Source organism: Carcharodon carcharias, chromosome 20, assembly GCF_017639515.1.
Source record: "Carcharodon carcharias isolate sCarCar2 chromosome 20, sCarCar2.pri, whole genome shotgun sequence".
NCBI lineage: Eukaryota > Metazoa > Chordata > Chondrichthyes > Lamniformes > Lamnidae > Carcharodon > Carcharodon carcharias.
Genome location: NC_054486.1, coordinates 77,632,701 through 77,649,753, shown reverse-complemented (window position 1 = coordinate 77,649,753; position 17,053 = coordinate 77,632,701). Strand labels below are relative to the sequence as shown.

Below are 17,053 nucleotides of genomic sequence, written 5' to 3'. Positions count from 1 at the left end.
CTTAAGAGGCTTATGTATTCCCCAGTGCTTAACCTTATAATGTTGTTAATTGGATGATCACAACGTGTTTATAAAATACCAGCTTATGCATCTCTGTGTCTAACGTTATCTTTAAAGCTCTGGTCATTAGAAGTTAGTCACTTTATTCAGTAAGGTATTGTGTCTTTGCTGTGATTGGTTTAGTTTGTGTAACTTATAATAGACTTTGGACTGAGCAAAGTGAAATGATTCAAAGGTCAGCTAAATTTAAAGCATCTACAATCATAGACCTATGGGGTGGAAATCCAGTTCAGGAGAATTATTAATTTGATTGCGCATAAGGGGTTTAGACTGAATGTTAGCAGTTTCAAGAGTATATTTCATGCATACAGATATGTTCTATAATCTACACAGGCATCTTACACAACCTTTGCAAAAATACAATTTCAAAGCCTATTCGTTTATTCAATAAATTATTTATAGTGGAACAAAAGATACTGCAACCAAACCAAAGGCACCATACATGGATTACTGACCCTAACGATTCAGGTGCATGTAACAATATGCTTATCAGTTATTTTTTGTATATGCAAGACTTTCAAGGTCTCGTTATTAATTATTATTGTTATCAATAACAATAGCCTGAGTTCCATTTCCGGTGAGACACTTTACTCCATTCTAATGTAATTAAGGCTCATTATAAAATAACTTAGGAAAATTCTATACTTTCCAGGCATTTATATATTTACTGAAAACTCTCAAATTTTCTCACATTAGTATTTTGTTGATCCCATAAATTATCAGTGTACAGAGAGTCATTCACCTTGGGAATCTGAACAACCAGATGCACATCATCAGGTATTTACTGTACTATTATCTCCCAATTTGCCATAAATTAGAATGAGACAAAAGGAGGGGGCCTAATGTATATTATTGTCAGAATTGCAAATTGATACATTTTTGTGCTATTTATGTGTTGAAATCCTTCTTCAAAATGCAGTACATCTTCAATTATATTTCTTGGATTAAGAACTTACATTGATAAAAGTAAAAAGCTTACTTTAGCAACATCGTGATATGATTGGTGTTCAGCTTCAGCTCTTTTATGGAACAAGCTACAGCATCTTCTTGTTCCTGTGCTTCTTTTACAATGCTCCCAATTTCTGTCCAGTCAATCTGATTAGCTAAGGCACTGCGTATCACTTGAATAGCTTTATCAACAATACTCAGATTGATCTCAATCAGTTCTCCTTTAATCTTATCATATTCCTATTGAAAGAGAAATGTGGATATAAAATTTAATTATAATTTTACGACATTGTAAATATATGTATATATAAATCTATATCCATATATATTATATAACACCGATAACATAAAAAATGCCCCAAGACACTTCAGTGGTATAATTAAAAGAAATAACTCTAAACCAAAGAGAAAGATATTAAGAGGAGAACCAAGAGCTTGGTCAAAGAAGTGGATTTTAAGGAGCATCTTAAAGGAAAATACAGAGTTAAGAGGTATGGAGAACAAATTTCAAAGCATGGAGCCTTGGCAGAGCACTTGGGTGGGGAGAGAGTGGGTATGTGGAGCAAAGGTATGAAGCAATGTAAACAAAAGGATCAGAATGTTAAATTTGAGGTATTGGGGGTATAAGAGCCAAAGTAGGTCAGTGAGGATAAAAGTAGCTATAAATCAGGAAACGGAAGGGAGGGAGGAACTCAAGAAAATTACAATCACCAAGGAAGTGGTACTGAGCAAATTGTTGGAGCTGCGGGCTGACAAATCCCTGGGTCCTGATGGACTTCATCCTAGGGTCTTAAAATAAGTGGCCAGTGAGAGTTGATGTGCTGGTTTTAATTTTCCAAAATTCCCTGGATTTGGGGCAGGTTCCATTAGATTGAAAAATGGTGAATGTAACTCCTTTATTCAAAAAAGGAGGGAGACAGAAAGCAGGAAACAATAGGCCAGTTAGCTTAACATGTGTCATAAGGAAAATGTTAGAAGCTATCATTAAAGACGTCATAGCAGGGCACTTTGAAAAATTCAAGGTAATCAGGCAAAGTCAACAAGGTTTTGAGAGAGGGAAATCACTAATGAATGCTTTGAAGAAGTAACATGTGCTGTGGATAAAGGAGAACTAGTGGATGTACTGTACTTAGATTTCCAGAAAGCATTTGATAATGTGCCATATCAAAGACTACGGCGGAAAATAAAAGCTCATGGTGAGGGGGGGTAACATATTGACATAGATAGCAGTTTGAGCAGCTAACTGGAAACAGAGTAAGTAAAAATGGGTCATTTTCTGGTTGGCAAGATGTATTGAGCCACAGGGATCAGTGCTGGGGCCTTTGTTTTATAATTGATAAAAATGACATGGATGAGGGACTCGAGGGTATGGTTGCTAAATTTGCTGCTGACACAAAGATAGGTAGGAAAGTTAAGTTGTGAAGAGGACATAAGGAGGATACAAAAAGAGATATAGATGGATTAAGTGAATTAAGTGAGATATCACAGATGGAGTATAATGTGGGAAAATGTGAAATTGTCCATTTTGGCAGGAAGAATGAAAAAAACACTATCTAAATGGTGAAAGATTGCAGAGCTTGAAGATGCAGAAGGATCTGGGTATCCTAGTGCACGAATCACTGTGCCTGCATACTAACCTACTGCAAGTAATTCGGAAAACTAATAGAATGTTATTGTTTATTGCGAGGGGACTTGAACACAAAAGTACAGAGGTTATGCTTCGGTTATACAGGACATTGGTGAGATCACATCTGGAGTACTGTGTACAATTGTAAGCAATTTTTCGTGGCACGTTCGCTCCCAAGCCTGCTGATTGCACGAGCCCGATGAGCGCAAAGTTCAGGCCTTTGAGTGTGAACCTGGGCTCGGTAGCGCAGGTGCTGTTTGGGCATCAAAATGGCACATGCAGACTTCTGCTGTGAATTGTGCCAGACACCCTCTTGGTCAGGGCATTGGTGTGGCTAATGTCCGCTAATGCAAATAGGGCAGGTCATGACATCAATCAGCATCAGCGTACAATGCCGATTGATGCTAGTGGTGGCATTTTGGAGTTCGATGTTGCAGCCAAACAACACCCTCTCTTTAACCCCACACAACTGAATACACATTAAGCAGCAGGAAGGACCTCTCACCAGCGCTAATTAAAAGCATCATCCACTACCTAAAGGGGAGTTGAGTTGCTGGTGTTCTCTATAGTTCCTCCATGTCGTAAAAGCCTACAAGCATTGATGAGGTAAGTGGTGAAGTAGTACTTGTTGACTTCAAGGCTTCTGCAGAAACCAGAAGAGCAGAACAGCTGCTAGGAGGAGAAGAAGGGATCTCATCCTGAGGACATATTTGTCCAGGGTGTTCAAGGGTTATTTCTCCCCAAATCTCAGCAAGGAATAGTGTGAGGCACCTGCACTTCAATAAGGGCATCCTCAGTGAAATCTGCCACTTGCTGCAACTGCAACCACAGCACAGCAAGGAACACATTGCCAGTGGCTGAGAAGTTGACCATGGCAATGGACTTATACACGTATGGCACCTTGCCAGCTGCAGTTGGAGATACTTGCAACATCTTGCAGTTTGCCACCCATTATCACATAAGGGTGGTCGCTGATGCTCTCTATTCAAAGGGAGCTCCTAATGACATTTCATTATTTCTTGCTGAAGTTCATCAGGTGGAAACAGCACACACTTTATTCAGATTGCACGCTTCCCGACAGTGTATGGCGCCACTGAGTGCAAGCGTATTGCTTGTCACACCCCGCTTCTAATCCATCCTCTAATTGACAGATTTAGCTTCAGTGCTGTGGGCAGGGAAGATGCCAGCCTGGAAGGGATAGGCACAGGATTATGGAAGGGATGAACACAAAGATAGGTGGCAACATCACAATCAAAATTGAGGCTTAAAAGAAAGCCAGTTAAAAGAATTGGGAGAGGATGGAGGGACTAACTGTAGGATTGTTGAGGAGGGAGTGACAACAGCAGTTTTTATGGGGAGGGAACTGGTGATTGTGGAAAATCATCAAAAGTGTGCAGTGGGTTCTGGGCAAGGAAGGGTGATTGAGTGATTAGGTGTTAGGTTTTCTTTTTATTCATTCATAGGGTTAAGGACTTCATTGGCTGGGCCAGCATTTATTGCCCACCCCTCGTTGCCCTTGAGAAGGTGGTGGTGAGCTGCCTTCTTGAACTCCTACAATCCATGTGGTATAGGTACACCCACAGTGCTGTTCAGAAGGGAGTTCCAGGATTTTGACCCAGTGACAGTGAAGGAACAACGATATATTTCCAGGTCAGGATGGTGAGTGGCTTGGAGGGGAACTTCCAGATAGTGGTGTTCCCATCTGTCTGCCGCCCTTGTCTTTCTAAGTGACAGTGGTTGTGGGATTGCAAGGTGCTGACAAAGGAGCCTTGGTGAATTCCTGCAGTGCATCTTGTAGATGATACACACTGCTGCTACTGTGCGTCGGTGGCGGAGGGATTGAATGTTTGTGGACATGGTGCCAACCAAGCAAGCTGCTTTGTCCTGGATGGTGTCAAGCTTCTTGAGTGTTGTGGGAGCTGCACTCATCCAGGTAAGTAGGGAGTATTCCATCATACTCCTGACTTGTACCTTGTAGAGGGTAGACAGGCTTTGGGAGTCAGGAGTTGAGTTACTCACCACAGGATTCCTAGCCTCCGACTTGCTCTTGTAGCTACAGTATTTATATGACTAATCCAGTTCAGTTTCTGGTCAATGGTAACCCTCAGGATGTTGATGGTGGGGAATTCAGGTGATGGTAATGTCATAGAACGTCAAGAGGCGATGGTTGGATTCTCTCTTCTTGGAGATGGTCATTGCCTGGTACTCGTGTGGCGTGCATGTTACTGGCCACTTGTCAGCACAAGCATGGATATTGTCCAGGTCTTGCTGCATTTGGACATGGACTGCTTCAGTATCTGAGGAGTCGCAAATGGTGCTGAACGTTGTGCAATCATCAGCGAACATCCCCACTTCTGACCTTATGGTAGAAGGAAGGTCACTGATGAAGCAGTTGAAGATGGTTGCGTCTAGGTCACTTCCCTGAGGAACTCCTGCAATGATGTCCTGGAGCTGAGATGACTGACCACCAAAAACCACAACCATCCTCCTTTGAGCTAGGTATGACTCCAACCAGTGGAGAGTTTTCCCCGATTCCCACTGACTCCAGTTTTGCTAGGGCTCCTTGATGCCACACTCAATCAAATGCAGCCGTGGTGTCAAGGGCAGTCACTCTGACCTCACCTCAGGAGTTCAGCTCTTTTGTCCATGTTTGAACCAAGGCTGTAATGAGGTCAGGAGCTGAGTGGCTCTAGTGGAACTCAAACTGGGCATCAGTGAGCAGGGTATTGCTAAGCAAGTGCAGCTTGATAGCAATGTTGATGACCCAGTTCCATTATTTTACTGATGATCAAGAGTAAACTGATGGGGCAGTAATTGGCCGGGTTCGATTTCTCCTGCTTTTTGTGGACAGGACATACCTGGGCAATTTTCCACATAGCTGAGTGGATGCCAGTGTTGTAGCTGCACTGGAACAGCTTGGCTAGGGACGTGGCAAGTTCTGGAGCACAAGTCTTCAGTACTATTGCCAGAGCCCATAGCCTTTGCAGTATCAATGCCTTCAACCGTTTCTTGATAACACGTGGAGTGAATCGAACTGGTTGAAGACTGGCATCTGTGATGCTGGAGACCTCCGAAGGAGGCCAAGTTGGATCATCCACTCAGCACTTCTGGCTGAAGGTTGTAGCAAATGCCTTATCTTTTGTATTGATGTGCTGGGCTCCTCCATCATTGAGGATGGGATATTTGTGAAGCCTCCTCCTCCTCCAGTGAGTTGTTTAATTATCCACCACCATTCATGACTGGATGTGGCAGGACTGCAGAGCTTAGGTTTGATCCCTTGGTTATGGGGTCACTTAGCTCTGTCTATCACTTGCTGCTTATGGTGCTTGGCATGCAAGTAGTCCTTTGTTACAGCTTCACCAGGTTGACACCTCATTTTTAGGTATGTTTGGTGCTTTTGAACCAGGATTGATCCCTTGGCTTGATGGTAATGTTATGCCGGACAATGAGGTTAGAGATTGCATTCTAATACAATTGTGCTACTGCCTCGTGGATGCCCAGTCTTGAGTTGTTAGATCTGTTCGAAATCTATCCCATTTAGCATGGTGATAGTGCCACGCAACAGGATGAAGGGTATCCTCAATGTGAAGGCAGGACTTCGTCTCCATAACCACTGTGCAGTGGTCACTTCTACTGATACTGTCATGGACAGATGCATCTGCGGCAGGCAGGTTGGTGAGGATGATGTCAAGTATGTTTTTCTCTCTTGTTGGTTCCCTCACTACTTGCTACAGACCCAGTCTAGCAGATATGTCCTTTAGGACTCGGCCAGCTGGGTCAGTAGTGGAGGACATTGAAGTCCCCCACCCAGATTACATTATGCGCCCTTGCCACTCTCAGTGCTTCCTCCAAGTGGTGTTCAACATGGACTTCGCAGGTCGCCAGGGTTTCCTGGGTTGATGCCGGGTGGTCCGGCTGGTTTCATTCCTTTTTTGTGGCAGTTTGATACAACGGAGTCCATTTCAGAGGGCATTTAAGAATCAACCTGGAATCACATGTACTAAAGGACATTAGCGAATGGATTTTTACAACAATTGACAATGGTTTCATGGTCATCATTAGGCTTTTGAATTTGAATTCAAATTCCACCATCTGCCTGGGCAGGATTTGAACCCGGGTTCCCAGAGCATTACCCTGGGTCTCTGGATTACAAGTCTAGCGATAATAGCACTATGCCATCGCCTCCCTGAGGAGATCATTCCCATAAAAGAAAGAGATCCAGTAAGGGCCAAAAAAAGAGGAAGATGGGGAAGAGAGGGGTTGGAGATGGCATATGGAAAAGGCGGCAGCTGATGCAACCACACAGTTCATCTCAATCTGTGGGTAAAAAGATCATGTATTCAAACTAAACCAAAAGAAGTTATGCATACAAATTAACAATTATACATGAACACGCTATCCTTGAAGATGACTGCAGCTGTATGGATGATAAAATTAGTATCCACAGCAGCAAGTTTACAATTAGCCAACATACTCTATACTGTTACAGGTTTATAATTAATCTTACCTGATTCGCTTGTAAGGCATCCAATCTTTTCTCATGGTCTTTACGAACATTTTCCAGTTTCTTCAATGCTTGTTTTTCCTTGAAACATGAAATATAAGGCATTATATATACCACGTATGTTGTCTACAGCGATCATCAATGGTGCATCTTTTCATTTGGAAAGTTTACCGCTTTTTTTTCACCTCTTTTGAAAGTGCTTATAAACTATGTGTTAGTCTGTTTACACATTATTATAAATTATATTCTTATAATATCCTTATCAAGCAACAAACATCACCCTCAAATTCTGTGGGGGTGTTCTACTTTGGCGGGAGACCAGCAGGACTCCAAAGTAAAAGAGTAAACATCTAGTTTCAGCCCTTTACATTGTTACCCTGGTCTTTTGCCAAAATTAGCGCTGGAGACTAGGAGAATCCCCATGGAATCTCAGAGTCCTAATGTTTGTATAACCTTGGAATTGAGCCATGTTCTTCATTTTCTGTTTAATGAAACAATTATAGATGTAATATTAAACCTTGTGTTTTATTAATAAAAGTATCATCATGAATACAGTCAGAATTTCTGATTTTTGAGCCAAAAGGTAAACTTTGAATGTAAATAGTGAAGTAACAGTCACCATACAATGTAATACATTATGTGCAAGTAGGTCAAAGCACAAATAAATTTAATAAAACTTCCAAATTTAATAATAAAACATTAAACATTCTGGTTACAATGGTAATGGGAAGAACTATTCTTATCTGAAAGCCACAAAGGGACATACAGGTACAAATTATACCTAGCATGCACATTATTGAAAAGAGAAGCTTGGTTAAATCTTTTTAAAATTACATAAATAATGACAGACCTGTAAACTGAATTTAGGAGATTAGGAAGCAATTTTAGGAGCAAGGCTTCACAGGTGAATATTTCAGCATAACATCCTCAGTCACACGCTACGATGCACGAAGAACAGTGCAGTACCAGGAATAAAAATTTTACCTTGCTGGGTACTGCACAGTTCTGGGACAGATGGGAGCTATTCTGGAAAGATGGGCTATATCTGAAGGGGGAGGGTACTAATCTACTTGTACAGGATCATTTTCTTCCCAAGCAGTGAGAAATTGAAATATAAAAATATTTTTGTAAATGTTATTATGAATGTCTAGTAGTCCTGAAACTTCATTCAACTTTGAGGCAATGTAAAGTCATTTAACAAATTTGGTGAAATTTAATAGGCTTGTTTCAGTGCTATATAACCTTTCAGCCCAACTACTCCATATCAGTGTTTGTGCTCCATTTGAGCCTAAACAATCTTTACTCAGGTTAACAGAAATAGGCATCCCTTTAACTCTGGTAAATGTGTTTTTGACTGTGCAATTGTAGGAAGAAGATGAAGAGAGAACATCAATAATATACATTCATTAATTAAAATATTGCGAAATCTTTCAGTGCTGTTTAAAGGCTGTTAAACCTTACCTGTTGCAAAGCCTTTAAATCTATTTTCTGGCTTTCTAATTTTGAGTAAAACTCATCAACTGCCTGAACAAAAAAAATTTTTTTACAAAATTAGCATAAAAAATTAAACACTAAAAAGAAACAGACAGTAGCATTTATGTTGCTGCGGCTCTACTGTATCAGTGCAGGGCACCCTCTTATTTCCCTTGCCAAAGTAGTCCTTGAACTTTGGTATTAAGTGTTAGCAAACTATTCAGCATAGAATGGATACCACACCCAAGCCCAATCCTGTCTTTACCCATATTACACATGCACTTCCAATGGAAGTTGCCCTGCAGTGATTAGGAGCAGAAACTCCTTAACCAACAGGTATTGAGACCAAAACAAAAACAAAAACAGAATTACCTGGAAAAACTCAGCAGGTCTGGCAGCATTAGCGGAGAAGAAAAGAGTTGACGTTTCGAGTCCTCATGACCCTTCGACAGAACTTGAGTTCGAGTCCAAGAAAGAGTTGAAATATAAGCTGGTTTAAGGTGTGTGTGTGGGGGGCGGAGAGAGAGAGAGAGAGAGAGAGAGAGAGAGAGAGAGAGAGAGGTGGGGGGGGTGTGGTTGTAGGGACAAACAAGCAGTGATAGAAGCAGATCATCAAAAGATGTCAACAACAATAGTACAAAAGAACACATAGGTGTTAAAGTTAAAGTTGGTGATATTATCTAAACGAATGTGCTAATTAAGAATGGATGGTAGGGCACTCAAGGTATAGCTCTAGTGGGGGTGTTTTTTTTTTTAAATAATGGAAATAGGTGGGAAAAGGAAAATCTTTATAATTTATTGGGAAAAAAAGGAAGGGGGAAACAGAAAGGGGGTGGGGATGGGGGAGGGAGCTCACGACCTAAAGTTGTTGAATTCAATATTCAGTCCGGAAGGCTGTAAAGTGCCTAGTCGGAAGATGAGGTGTTGTTCCTCCAGTTTGCGTTGGGCTTCACTGGAACAATGCAGCAAGCCAAGGACAGACATGTGGGCAAGAGAGCAGGGTGGAGTGTTAAAATGGCAAGCGACAGGGAGGTTTGGGTCATTCTTGCGGACAGACTGCAGGTGTTCTGCAAAGCGGTCGCCCAGTTTACGTTTGGTCTCTCCAATGTAGAGGAGACCACATTGGGAGCAACGAATGCAGACTGGAGGAACAACACCTCATCTTCCGACTAGGCACTTTACAGCCTTCCGAACTGAATATTGAATTCAACAACTTTAGGTCGTGAGCTCCCTCCCCCATCCCCACCCCCTTTCTGTTTCCCCCTTCCTTTTTTTTCCAATAAATTATAAAGATTTTCCTTTTCCCACCTATTTCCATTATTTTTAAAAAAAAACACCCCCACTAGAGCTATACCTTGAGTGCCCTACCATCCATTCTTAATTAGCACATTCGTTTAGATAATATCACCAACTTTAACTTTAATACCTATGTGTTCTTTTGTACTATTGTTGTTGACATCTTTTGATGATCTGCTTCTATCACTGCTTGTTTGTCCCTACAACCACACCCCCCCCTCCACCTCTCTCTCTCTCTCTCTCTCCGCCCCCCACACACACACCTTAAACCAGCTTATATTTCAACTCTTTCTTGGACTCGAACTCAAGTTCTGTCGAAGGGTCATGAGGACTCGAAACGTCAACTCTTTTCTTCTCCGCCGATGCTGCCAGACCTGCTGAGATTTTCCAGGTAATTCTGTTTTTGTTTTTGTTTTGGATTTCCAGCATCCGCAGTTTTTTTGTTTTTAGGTACTGAGACCAGCTGTAGTATCCTTCTGCATCCCAGCTGACATAAATTAACCTAGTATAGACCAGGAATGAATGTGGGACCCTTCTGGTTTGTATAATTTCTCGTGCCAATAAATCACTGATTTATCATTGGAATAATATTTCTAATGACAGTGTTTTTCCACTATAAATGCTATCACATTTTTGCAAAGGATTTTATTCTCATGCAACAGATACAGATAATTTAAAGATTTTTACTTTTATTTATGTTTATACTTAAACTCAAAAATAAGCCAAGTACAAAATTATTTATTTACACTTCATGTTCAATGTTTGGATAGCGAGAGTCTTCCACTAAAAACAACATTTACAGCTTAAACGTAATCTATTATATACTGTCAGACACAATTATCAGTGTGTGCCTCAATAACGATTACAATAGTTTTAAACTACAGATGGAACAAATGCCAATGATTCTTTTATATAATTTCGTCTAGCATGCAAACAGGTTACTGCAGTGAACTAAAACATACATAATCTCCATGAAAGAATACATAAACAAGTGAAATTTTGACTCATCATCTTCCACAAAATACATAATTCCAAGTTCTTTTCTTCCTGTTTCTTTATAAAAAGTTAGAGGACCAATTTATTTTAAATTGAGAAATAACCTTAAACATTATATTGACAATAAAAAAGTGTTCTCATTTTTGGCTTTTACTTAGATAGTGCAAGAATGTGAGCTGGATGTTTGCAACAAAAAAGGTCATTCAAAAAAAAATTGTTGAGGCTCTTTTGCGTATGTTGCAACCAAATAATCCCACATTAAAGACAGAAATGCTGTTTGGTCACTGATGTCTTTGCCTCCATTTTTGTTATAAAAAGTACTCATTATCACTAAAAATCCAATCTATATCAAAACCATATACTAACATCAAACTGAAATACAGAATCCTGAAAACAATAGTAAATAATGGGAGCCATACATTAATACACAAATTATAGTCAGAACCATGAGAAGCTCATGAGAAGCCTTGTTCCCAAACAGCTCAAAGAGAAAATTCATGCAAGCACTGCCCATTTTTTCCCAACGGCAGCATGTACTTTTAAAATTACCTCCTATATGCAAATGTTGCAATGAGAGATCAATGTGCTTCTTGAAGAATGTATCATATTTGTGCATGATTAAGAAATAAGTGTAATATATTGATGTCCCATTACCAGGCATCTCATATCTATGCCTGAATAAGACTGAACATTTCAGAAGAAAGAAAAAAGAAAATATAAAATCCAAAAGTATATTATTACCTTATCAAAGGAGTCAAAGGCTATGCAAGAATAGTTTGTATGCTGTGCAAAAAGAAACGGATGAAATTCCTCATAGCTGTAAAGGAGAAAAACTTTTTTTAAAAAAGACAGTCTAATAGCTCTACAATCATACTATAACGCAAAAGGTATTAGACTTACGTTAGTAACTCTTCAGGTGGCTTGTTTGGATCCAAACTTGGCTTTTTTTCTCGCTTCTGTAAGATATAACCCTAACCAAAAATATCAAAAATAATTAATACAATGTGCATTTCATGGTTATAAGTAGTTTAAAATTTAAATGGGTACATGATTTAAAAAATATCGTCAGGACACATCTTTTGTTTCTTTATTTGTCCCATCACCATTTCTTTTGGCCTTGCACCATGAAACCTTTTTAATTTAATCTCTCCTATCTTCCACCCTAACACAGACCTTCTCCTTTGCTCTTCTTCCCACCCTCCTCCCTTCCACTTGCTCAAAACCTATCATTTCTAACTTTTCTCAGTTCTGATGAATGGCCATAGTCCTGAAACATTAACTTTGTTTCTCTCCACAGATGGTGCCAGATCTGCTGATTTCCAGCATTTTCTGTTTTCATATCAAATTTCCAGCAACCACAGTATTTTCCTTTTTTAAAAGAGAACTGCACCCTAGATTCCAAAATTTAACAAAAGAAAGCAGATCTTAAAAAACACAGCATTGCAGAGGCATCAAAGTGCCATCAAGTGCTCCAGAGCTTTTCAACCGCCCCAGCACAGGCTGCAAAGTCATGAGCGTTTTAGTGGACTGCGAAACAGTTGTACAACTGCACACGTTGTACAATCTCCTTGCTAAAGCTGGTCATGGAGCAGTCACTGGTGGAGGTGCTCACAGCCCCTTGCAATGTCAGCATCCCAGTCCAGACCAATACCCCCAATAGTTCAAGGTAACAGTGCTGCCTTGCAGCGCGGCTTGAGAGACTGCCTATGCCTGGGCTGACAACACAGCATACAGTACAATGGGCAAAGCTGCAGCCAATCGGTCGGGTGGAGTGGGGCGGAAGTGGGTGGAGTCTCAGGCAGCCACGGAGCGCACTAGTCTCTGGCCATCCAAGTGGTGGCCAGCATTCTCCGGGAAGCATTAAGGGTCCTTCAGGTTTAACCAGGACAGATTCTTAGTACACCCATGCTAACCCATGTGTCTCACTTTTTCATCCTGCAGGAGGAGTATATCAGGAGCATGGAGCCCGGTGAATTAGCTATATGCCTGATGGCCTACAAAGAGCGAGGACAACAGAGGAGGGAGTGACTGAGGCTCCTGGCTGTGCAGAGGAAGGAGCAGCACCCTCAGGAAGAAGAGGTAGCTGGGGCTACTGCACACCCTACCAATGAGCCACAGTGAGCCGTCGCTGGTCAGCGCCTAGCGACATCCATGGTCTATGGACGCCACCTTTCATTCCTGCAGATGACCGAGAACTGAGACCAAGTGTCGCCGAAGACTGCGCATGTCTAGGTCAGCCACATCTGCCAGCTACTGCAGGATTTGGCGCCATGGGGACATGGAGGGCATCCACTGCCAGTGGCCGTGAAAGTGACCGCGACACCTAATTTCTACACCAGTGACTCCTTTCAGGGCTCCACAGGTGAACTCTGTGGAATCTCACAAGCTTCCACCCACAAATGCATCCATGAGGTCATGGATGCCATCTTTGTGCATTTCACCCAGGACCAGGACAGCCAGGATGCAAGAGCGACTGGATTCACCCTGATCTCGGGTTTCCCATAGGTGCAGGGTATAATTAACTGCACTCACGTGGCACTTAGATCTCCATCACAACAGGCGGTCAACAATGTTTACAAGAGATTCCATTCACTGAATGTGCAGCTAGTGTGCGACCACCAGAGATGGATCCTGCAGGTCTGCGGATGGTTTCCAGGGAGTGTGCACAACTCCTACATCCTCAATTGGTCACCGATCCCTGAAGTATTCCAGGGTCCACAGAAGCTGCAGGGATGGCTCCTCGGGGACCAGGGCTACCCGCAGAGGCTGTGGCTGATGACAACCGTGCAACAACCTCAGACTGCAGCGGAGCGAAGGTATAATAAGGCTCATGCTGCAACTCGCAACTTGGTGGAGCAGACCATCGGGATGCTGAAAATGAGGTTCCAGTGCCTGGACCAGTCTGGTGGAGTCCTGCATTATAGGCGGCAGAGGGTGTCATGCATCATCATCATCTGCTGTGCCCTTTACAACCTGGCGCTGTAACAGGGAGAGGGGCTGGCTGAGAAGGAGATGGAGGAGCTGGAGATCTCCTTCAATGAGGACGCCTCCTATGGGGATGAGGGCGAGGAGGTCCCCGAAGGCGACGATGACGGGGATGAGGCCATTGCACTGGCTAGGCGAGGCAAGCACGCTTGGGAGGCCCCCACAGTTGCTAGATTTGTGAAGGATGATGACAACATGCATTGAGGAGACCCCACAGATCCTCTCATTGCATCTGTGAACTTTTGACTCCAGTCTGGCTTATAGCAGCACATATACCCTCTGTGTTAATGCAGTGGAGGCCCTAATAGTCGCTCAGTTGCAGGAGAATGGTGACAATATGAAGTGAGGACACTCCATAGATCTTTACATAGCCTCTGAGAATGCATGACTCCTGTCTGGCCAAGGGCAGCTCGCTTGCGCTCTGTGATCAGGGTCATAAAAGAGACGCAACCATGAAAATTAAGAAGCATCTGATCCTTTGTCTGCCTTCAGCACCTGAGCCCTTTAGGAGCACAGCATCACTGGTCACAGATGCTGAAAAGATGGGGGTCAGCCCCACCTTAAAGGTGCTGAGAGCACACAGAGAATGACAGGATTTTGACACCTGCCCACTACATTCTGGCAACAATGGCAAGCACCATTGAGGTGCAGACATCAGTAATGTGTCCAGGGAGTGTAAGGCCAGACCATCTTTAGACTTTGGTCTAAAGACTGCATAAAGAACAGGGAAGAGGCCCGGGACTGAGACACCTGCCTTTATCTTGTGCAGAAATGTTTCACATCTGAGTGACATGAACACTGCTCATCAGAACAAGGAGCCATGGGCAGGGAGACATTCCTGAGAGTTTATTGACAATAGTGAACAGTATGTACAAGTGATTAACACCTGTGTCCAGACTGTGCAACTAATTCTTAACTTTCTTAACCCTGTCGCTACGTCTTGGTGCTCCCCAGACATCTACAGCGGAGGTGAGGGCCGCCTGTTGGCTGCAAGGTCTGTGATGACCTTGGCAGGCGTTCTGTGGATGGCCGAAGCCTGGAGTGAATGCTTGTGCATGTGGTGCCAATCAATTGGGCTGCTTTCTCCTGGACAGTGTCAAGCTTCACAAGTGTTGTGGGAGCTGCACTCATCCAGAAAATGAGCAATATTCCCTCACAATCCTGACTTGTGCCTTGTAAATGGTGGACAGGCTTTGGGGGGGGGTCAGGAGGCAAGTTCCTCATCGCAGGATTCCCAGCCTCTGACCTGCTCTTGTAGCCACAATATTTATATGGCTAGTCCAGTTCAGTTTCTGATCAATGGTCACCATCAGGAGGTTGATGTTGGGGGATTCAGTGATGGTAATGCTGTTGAACATCAAGGTACGATGGTTAGATTCTCTTTTGTTGGAGATGGTTATTGCCTGGTACTTGTGTAGCACTTGTCACTTGTCAGCACAAGCCTGGATATTGTCCAGATCTTGCTGCATTTGGACATGGACTGCTTCAGTATCCGAGGAGTCGCGAATGGTGCTGAATATGGTGCAATCACCAGCGAACATCCCCACTCCTGACCTTATGATGGAAGGAAGGTCATTGATGAAGCAGCTGAAGATGGTTGGGCCGAGGACACCAACCTGAGGGACTCCTGCAGTGATGTCCTGGAGCCGAGATGACCAACAACCACAACTACCTTCCTTAGTGCTAGGTATGACTCCAACCAGTGCAGAATTTTCCCCTGATCCCCCTTGACTCCAATTTTGCTTGGGCTCCTTGATGTCACACTCAGTCAAATGCAACCTGGGTGTCAAGGGCAGTCACTCTCACCTTGGGAGTTCAGCTCTTCTGTCCATGTTTGAACCAAAGTTGTAATGAGGTCTGGAGCTGAGTGGCCCTGGCAGAACCCAAACTGGGCTTCAGTGAGCTGTGTATTGCTAAGCAAGTGCTGCTTTATAGCACTGTTGATGACCCCTTCCAGTACTTTACTGATGATCGAGAGTAGACTGATGGGGCGGTAATTGGCCGGGTTGGATTTGTCCTGTTTTTTGTGTACAAGACATAACTGGGCAATTTTCCACATAGCCGGGTAGATGCCAGTGTTGTAGCTATACATGAACAGCTTGGCTTAGGGTGCGGCAAACTCTGGAGCACAAGTCTACAATACTTTTGCTGGAATATTGTTAGGGCCCATAACCTTTGCACTATCCAGTGCCTTCAGCAGTTTCTTGATATGACAGAGTGAATCGAATTAGCTGAAGACTGGCATCTGTGATGCTGCAGTCCTCTTGAGGAGGCCGAGATAGATTCCACTCGGCACTTCTGGCTGAAGATTGCAGCAAATTCTTCAGCCTTACCTTATGTGCTGGGCTCCTCCATCATTGAGGATGGGGATAGTTGTGGAGCCTCCTCCTCCAGTGAGTTGTTTAATTGTCCACTAACATTCACAACTGGATGTGGCAGGACTGCAGAGCTTAGATGTGATCCGTTGGTTGTGGGATCGCTTAGCTCTGCCTATCATTTTGTGCTTATGCTGTTTGGCACACAAGTAGTCCTGTGTTATTGTTTCACCAGGTTGACACTTCACTTTTGGGTATGCCTGGTGCTGCTCCTGGCATGCCCTCCTGTACTGTGACCCCCTGGCTTGATGGTAATGGTATAGTGAGGAGTATGCTGGGCCATGAGGTTACAGATTGTGTTCGAGTACAATTCTGCTGCTGTTGATGACCCCCAGCACCTCATGGATGCCCAGTCTCGAGTTGTTAGATCTGTCCGAAATCTATCCCATTTAGCACAGTGGTAATGCCACACAACACGATGGAGGGTATCCATAATGTGAAGGCGGGACTTCGTCTTCACAACCACTGTGCGGTGGTCACTCCTACCGATACTGTCAAGGAGAATGCATCTGCGCCAGGCAGGTCAGTGAGAATGAGGTCAAGTATGTTTTTCCCTCTTGTTGGTTCCCTCACAGCCTGCTACAGACCCAGACTAGCACTTATGTCCTTTAGGACTCGGCTAGCTCGGTCAGTAGTGGTGCTACCGAACCACTCTTGGTGATGGACATTGAAGTCCCTCACCCAGAGTACATTCGGTGCCCTTGCCACACTTAGTGCTTCCTCCAAGTGATGTTCAACATGGAGGAGGACTGATTCATCAGCTGAAGGAGGGCGGTACATGGTCATCAG

General features: G+C 43.2%; 1 protein-coding gene and 1 long non-coding RNA gene across 5 annotated transcripts in view; one reads left to right on the top strand and one right to left on the bottom strand.

Moving 5' to 3' along the window:
* LOC121292188 overlaps positions 1–12,962 on the top strand; it is a 45,439-nt gene extending 32,477 nt beyond the window's left edge. The window contains exon 3 of the long non-coding RNA XR_005946212.1: positions 12,846–12,962. This is a non-coding gene — a long non-coding RNA (uncharacterized LOC121292188). The remainder of the gene's footprint in view (positions 1–12,845) is intronic.
* LOC121292185 (nuclear export mediator factor NEMF-like) overlaps positions 1–17,053 on the bottom strand; it is a 103,105-nt gene that overhangs the window by 47,775 nt on the left and 38,277 nt on the right. For 3 of the 4 annotated variants that reach the window (XR_005946210.1, XM_041213837.1, XM_041213838.1), the window contains exons 9-13: positions 11,805–11,875; positions 11,646–11,721; positions 8,601–8,663; positions 7,143–7,220; positions 1,040–1,248 (exon numbers count right to left, since the gene is read on the bottom strand). Coding sequence is in view for 3 of the 4 variants with exons in the window: in XM_041213837.1 (XP_041069771.1) it covers positions 1,040–1,248; positions 7,143–7,220; positions 8,601–8,663; positions 11,646–11,721; positions 11,805–11,875 (497 nt within the window). In the remaining variant the exon portion in view is untranslated. The remainder of the gene's footprint in view (positions 1–1,039; positions 1,249–7,142; positions 7,221–8,600; positions 8,664–11,645; positions 11,722–11,804; positions 11,876–17,053) is intronic. The other variant, XM_041213840.1, reaches the window with a different exon arrangement.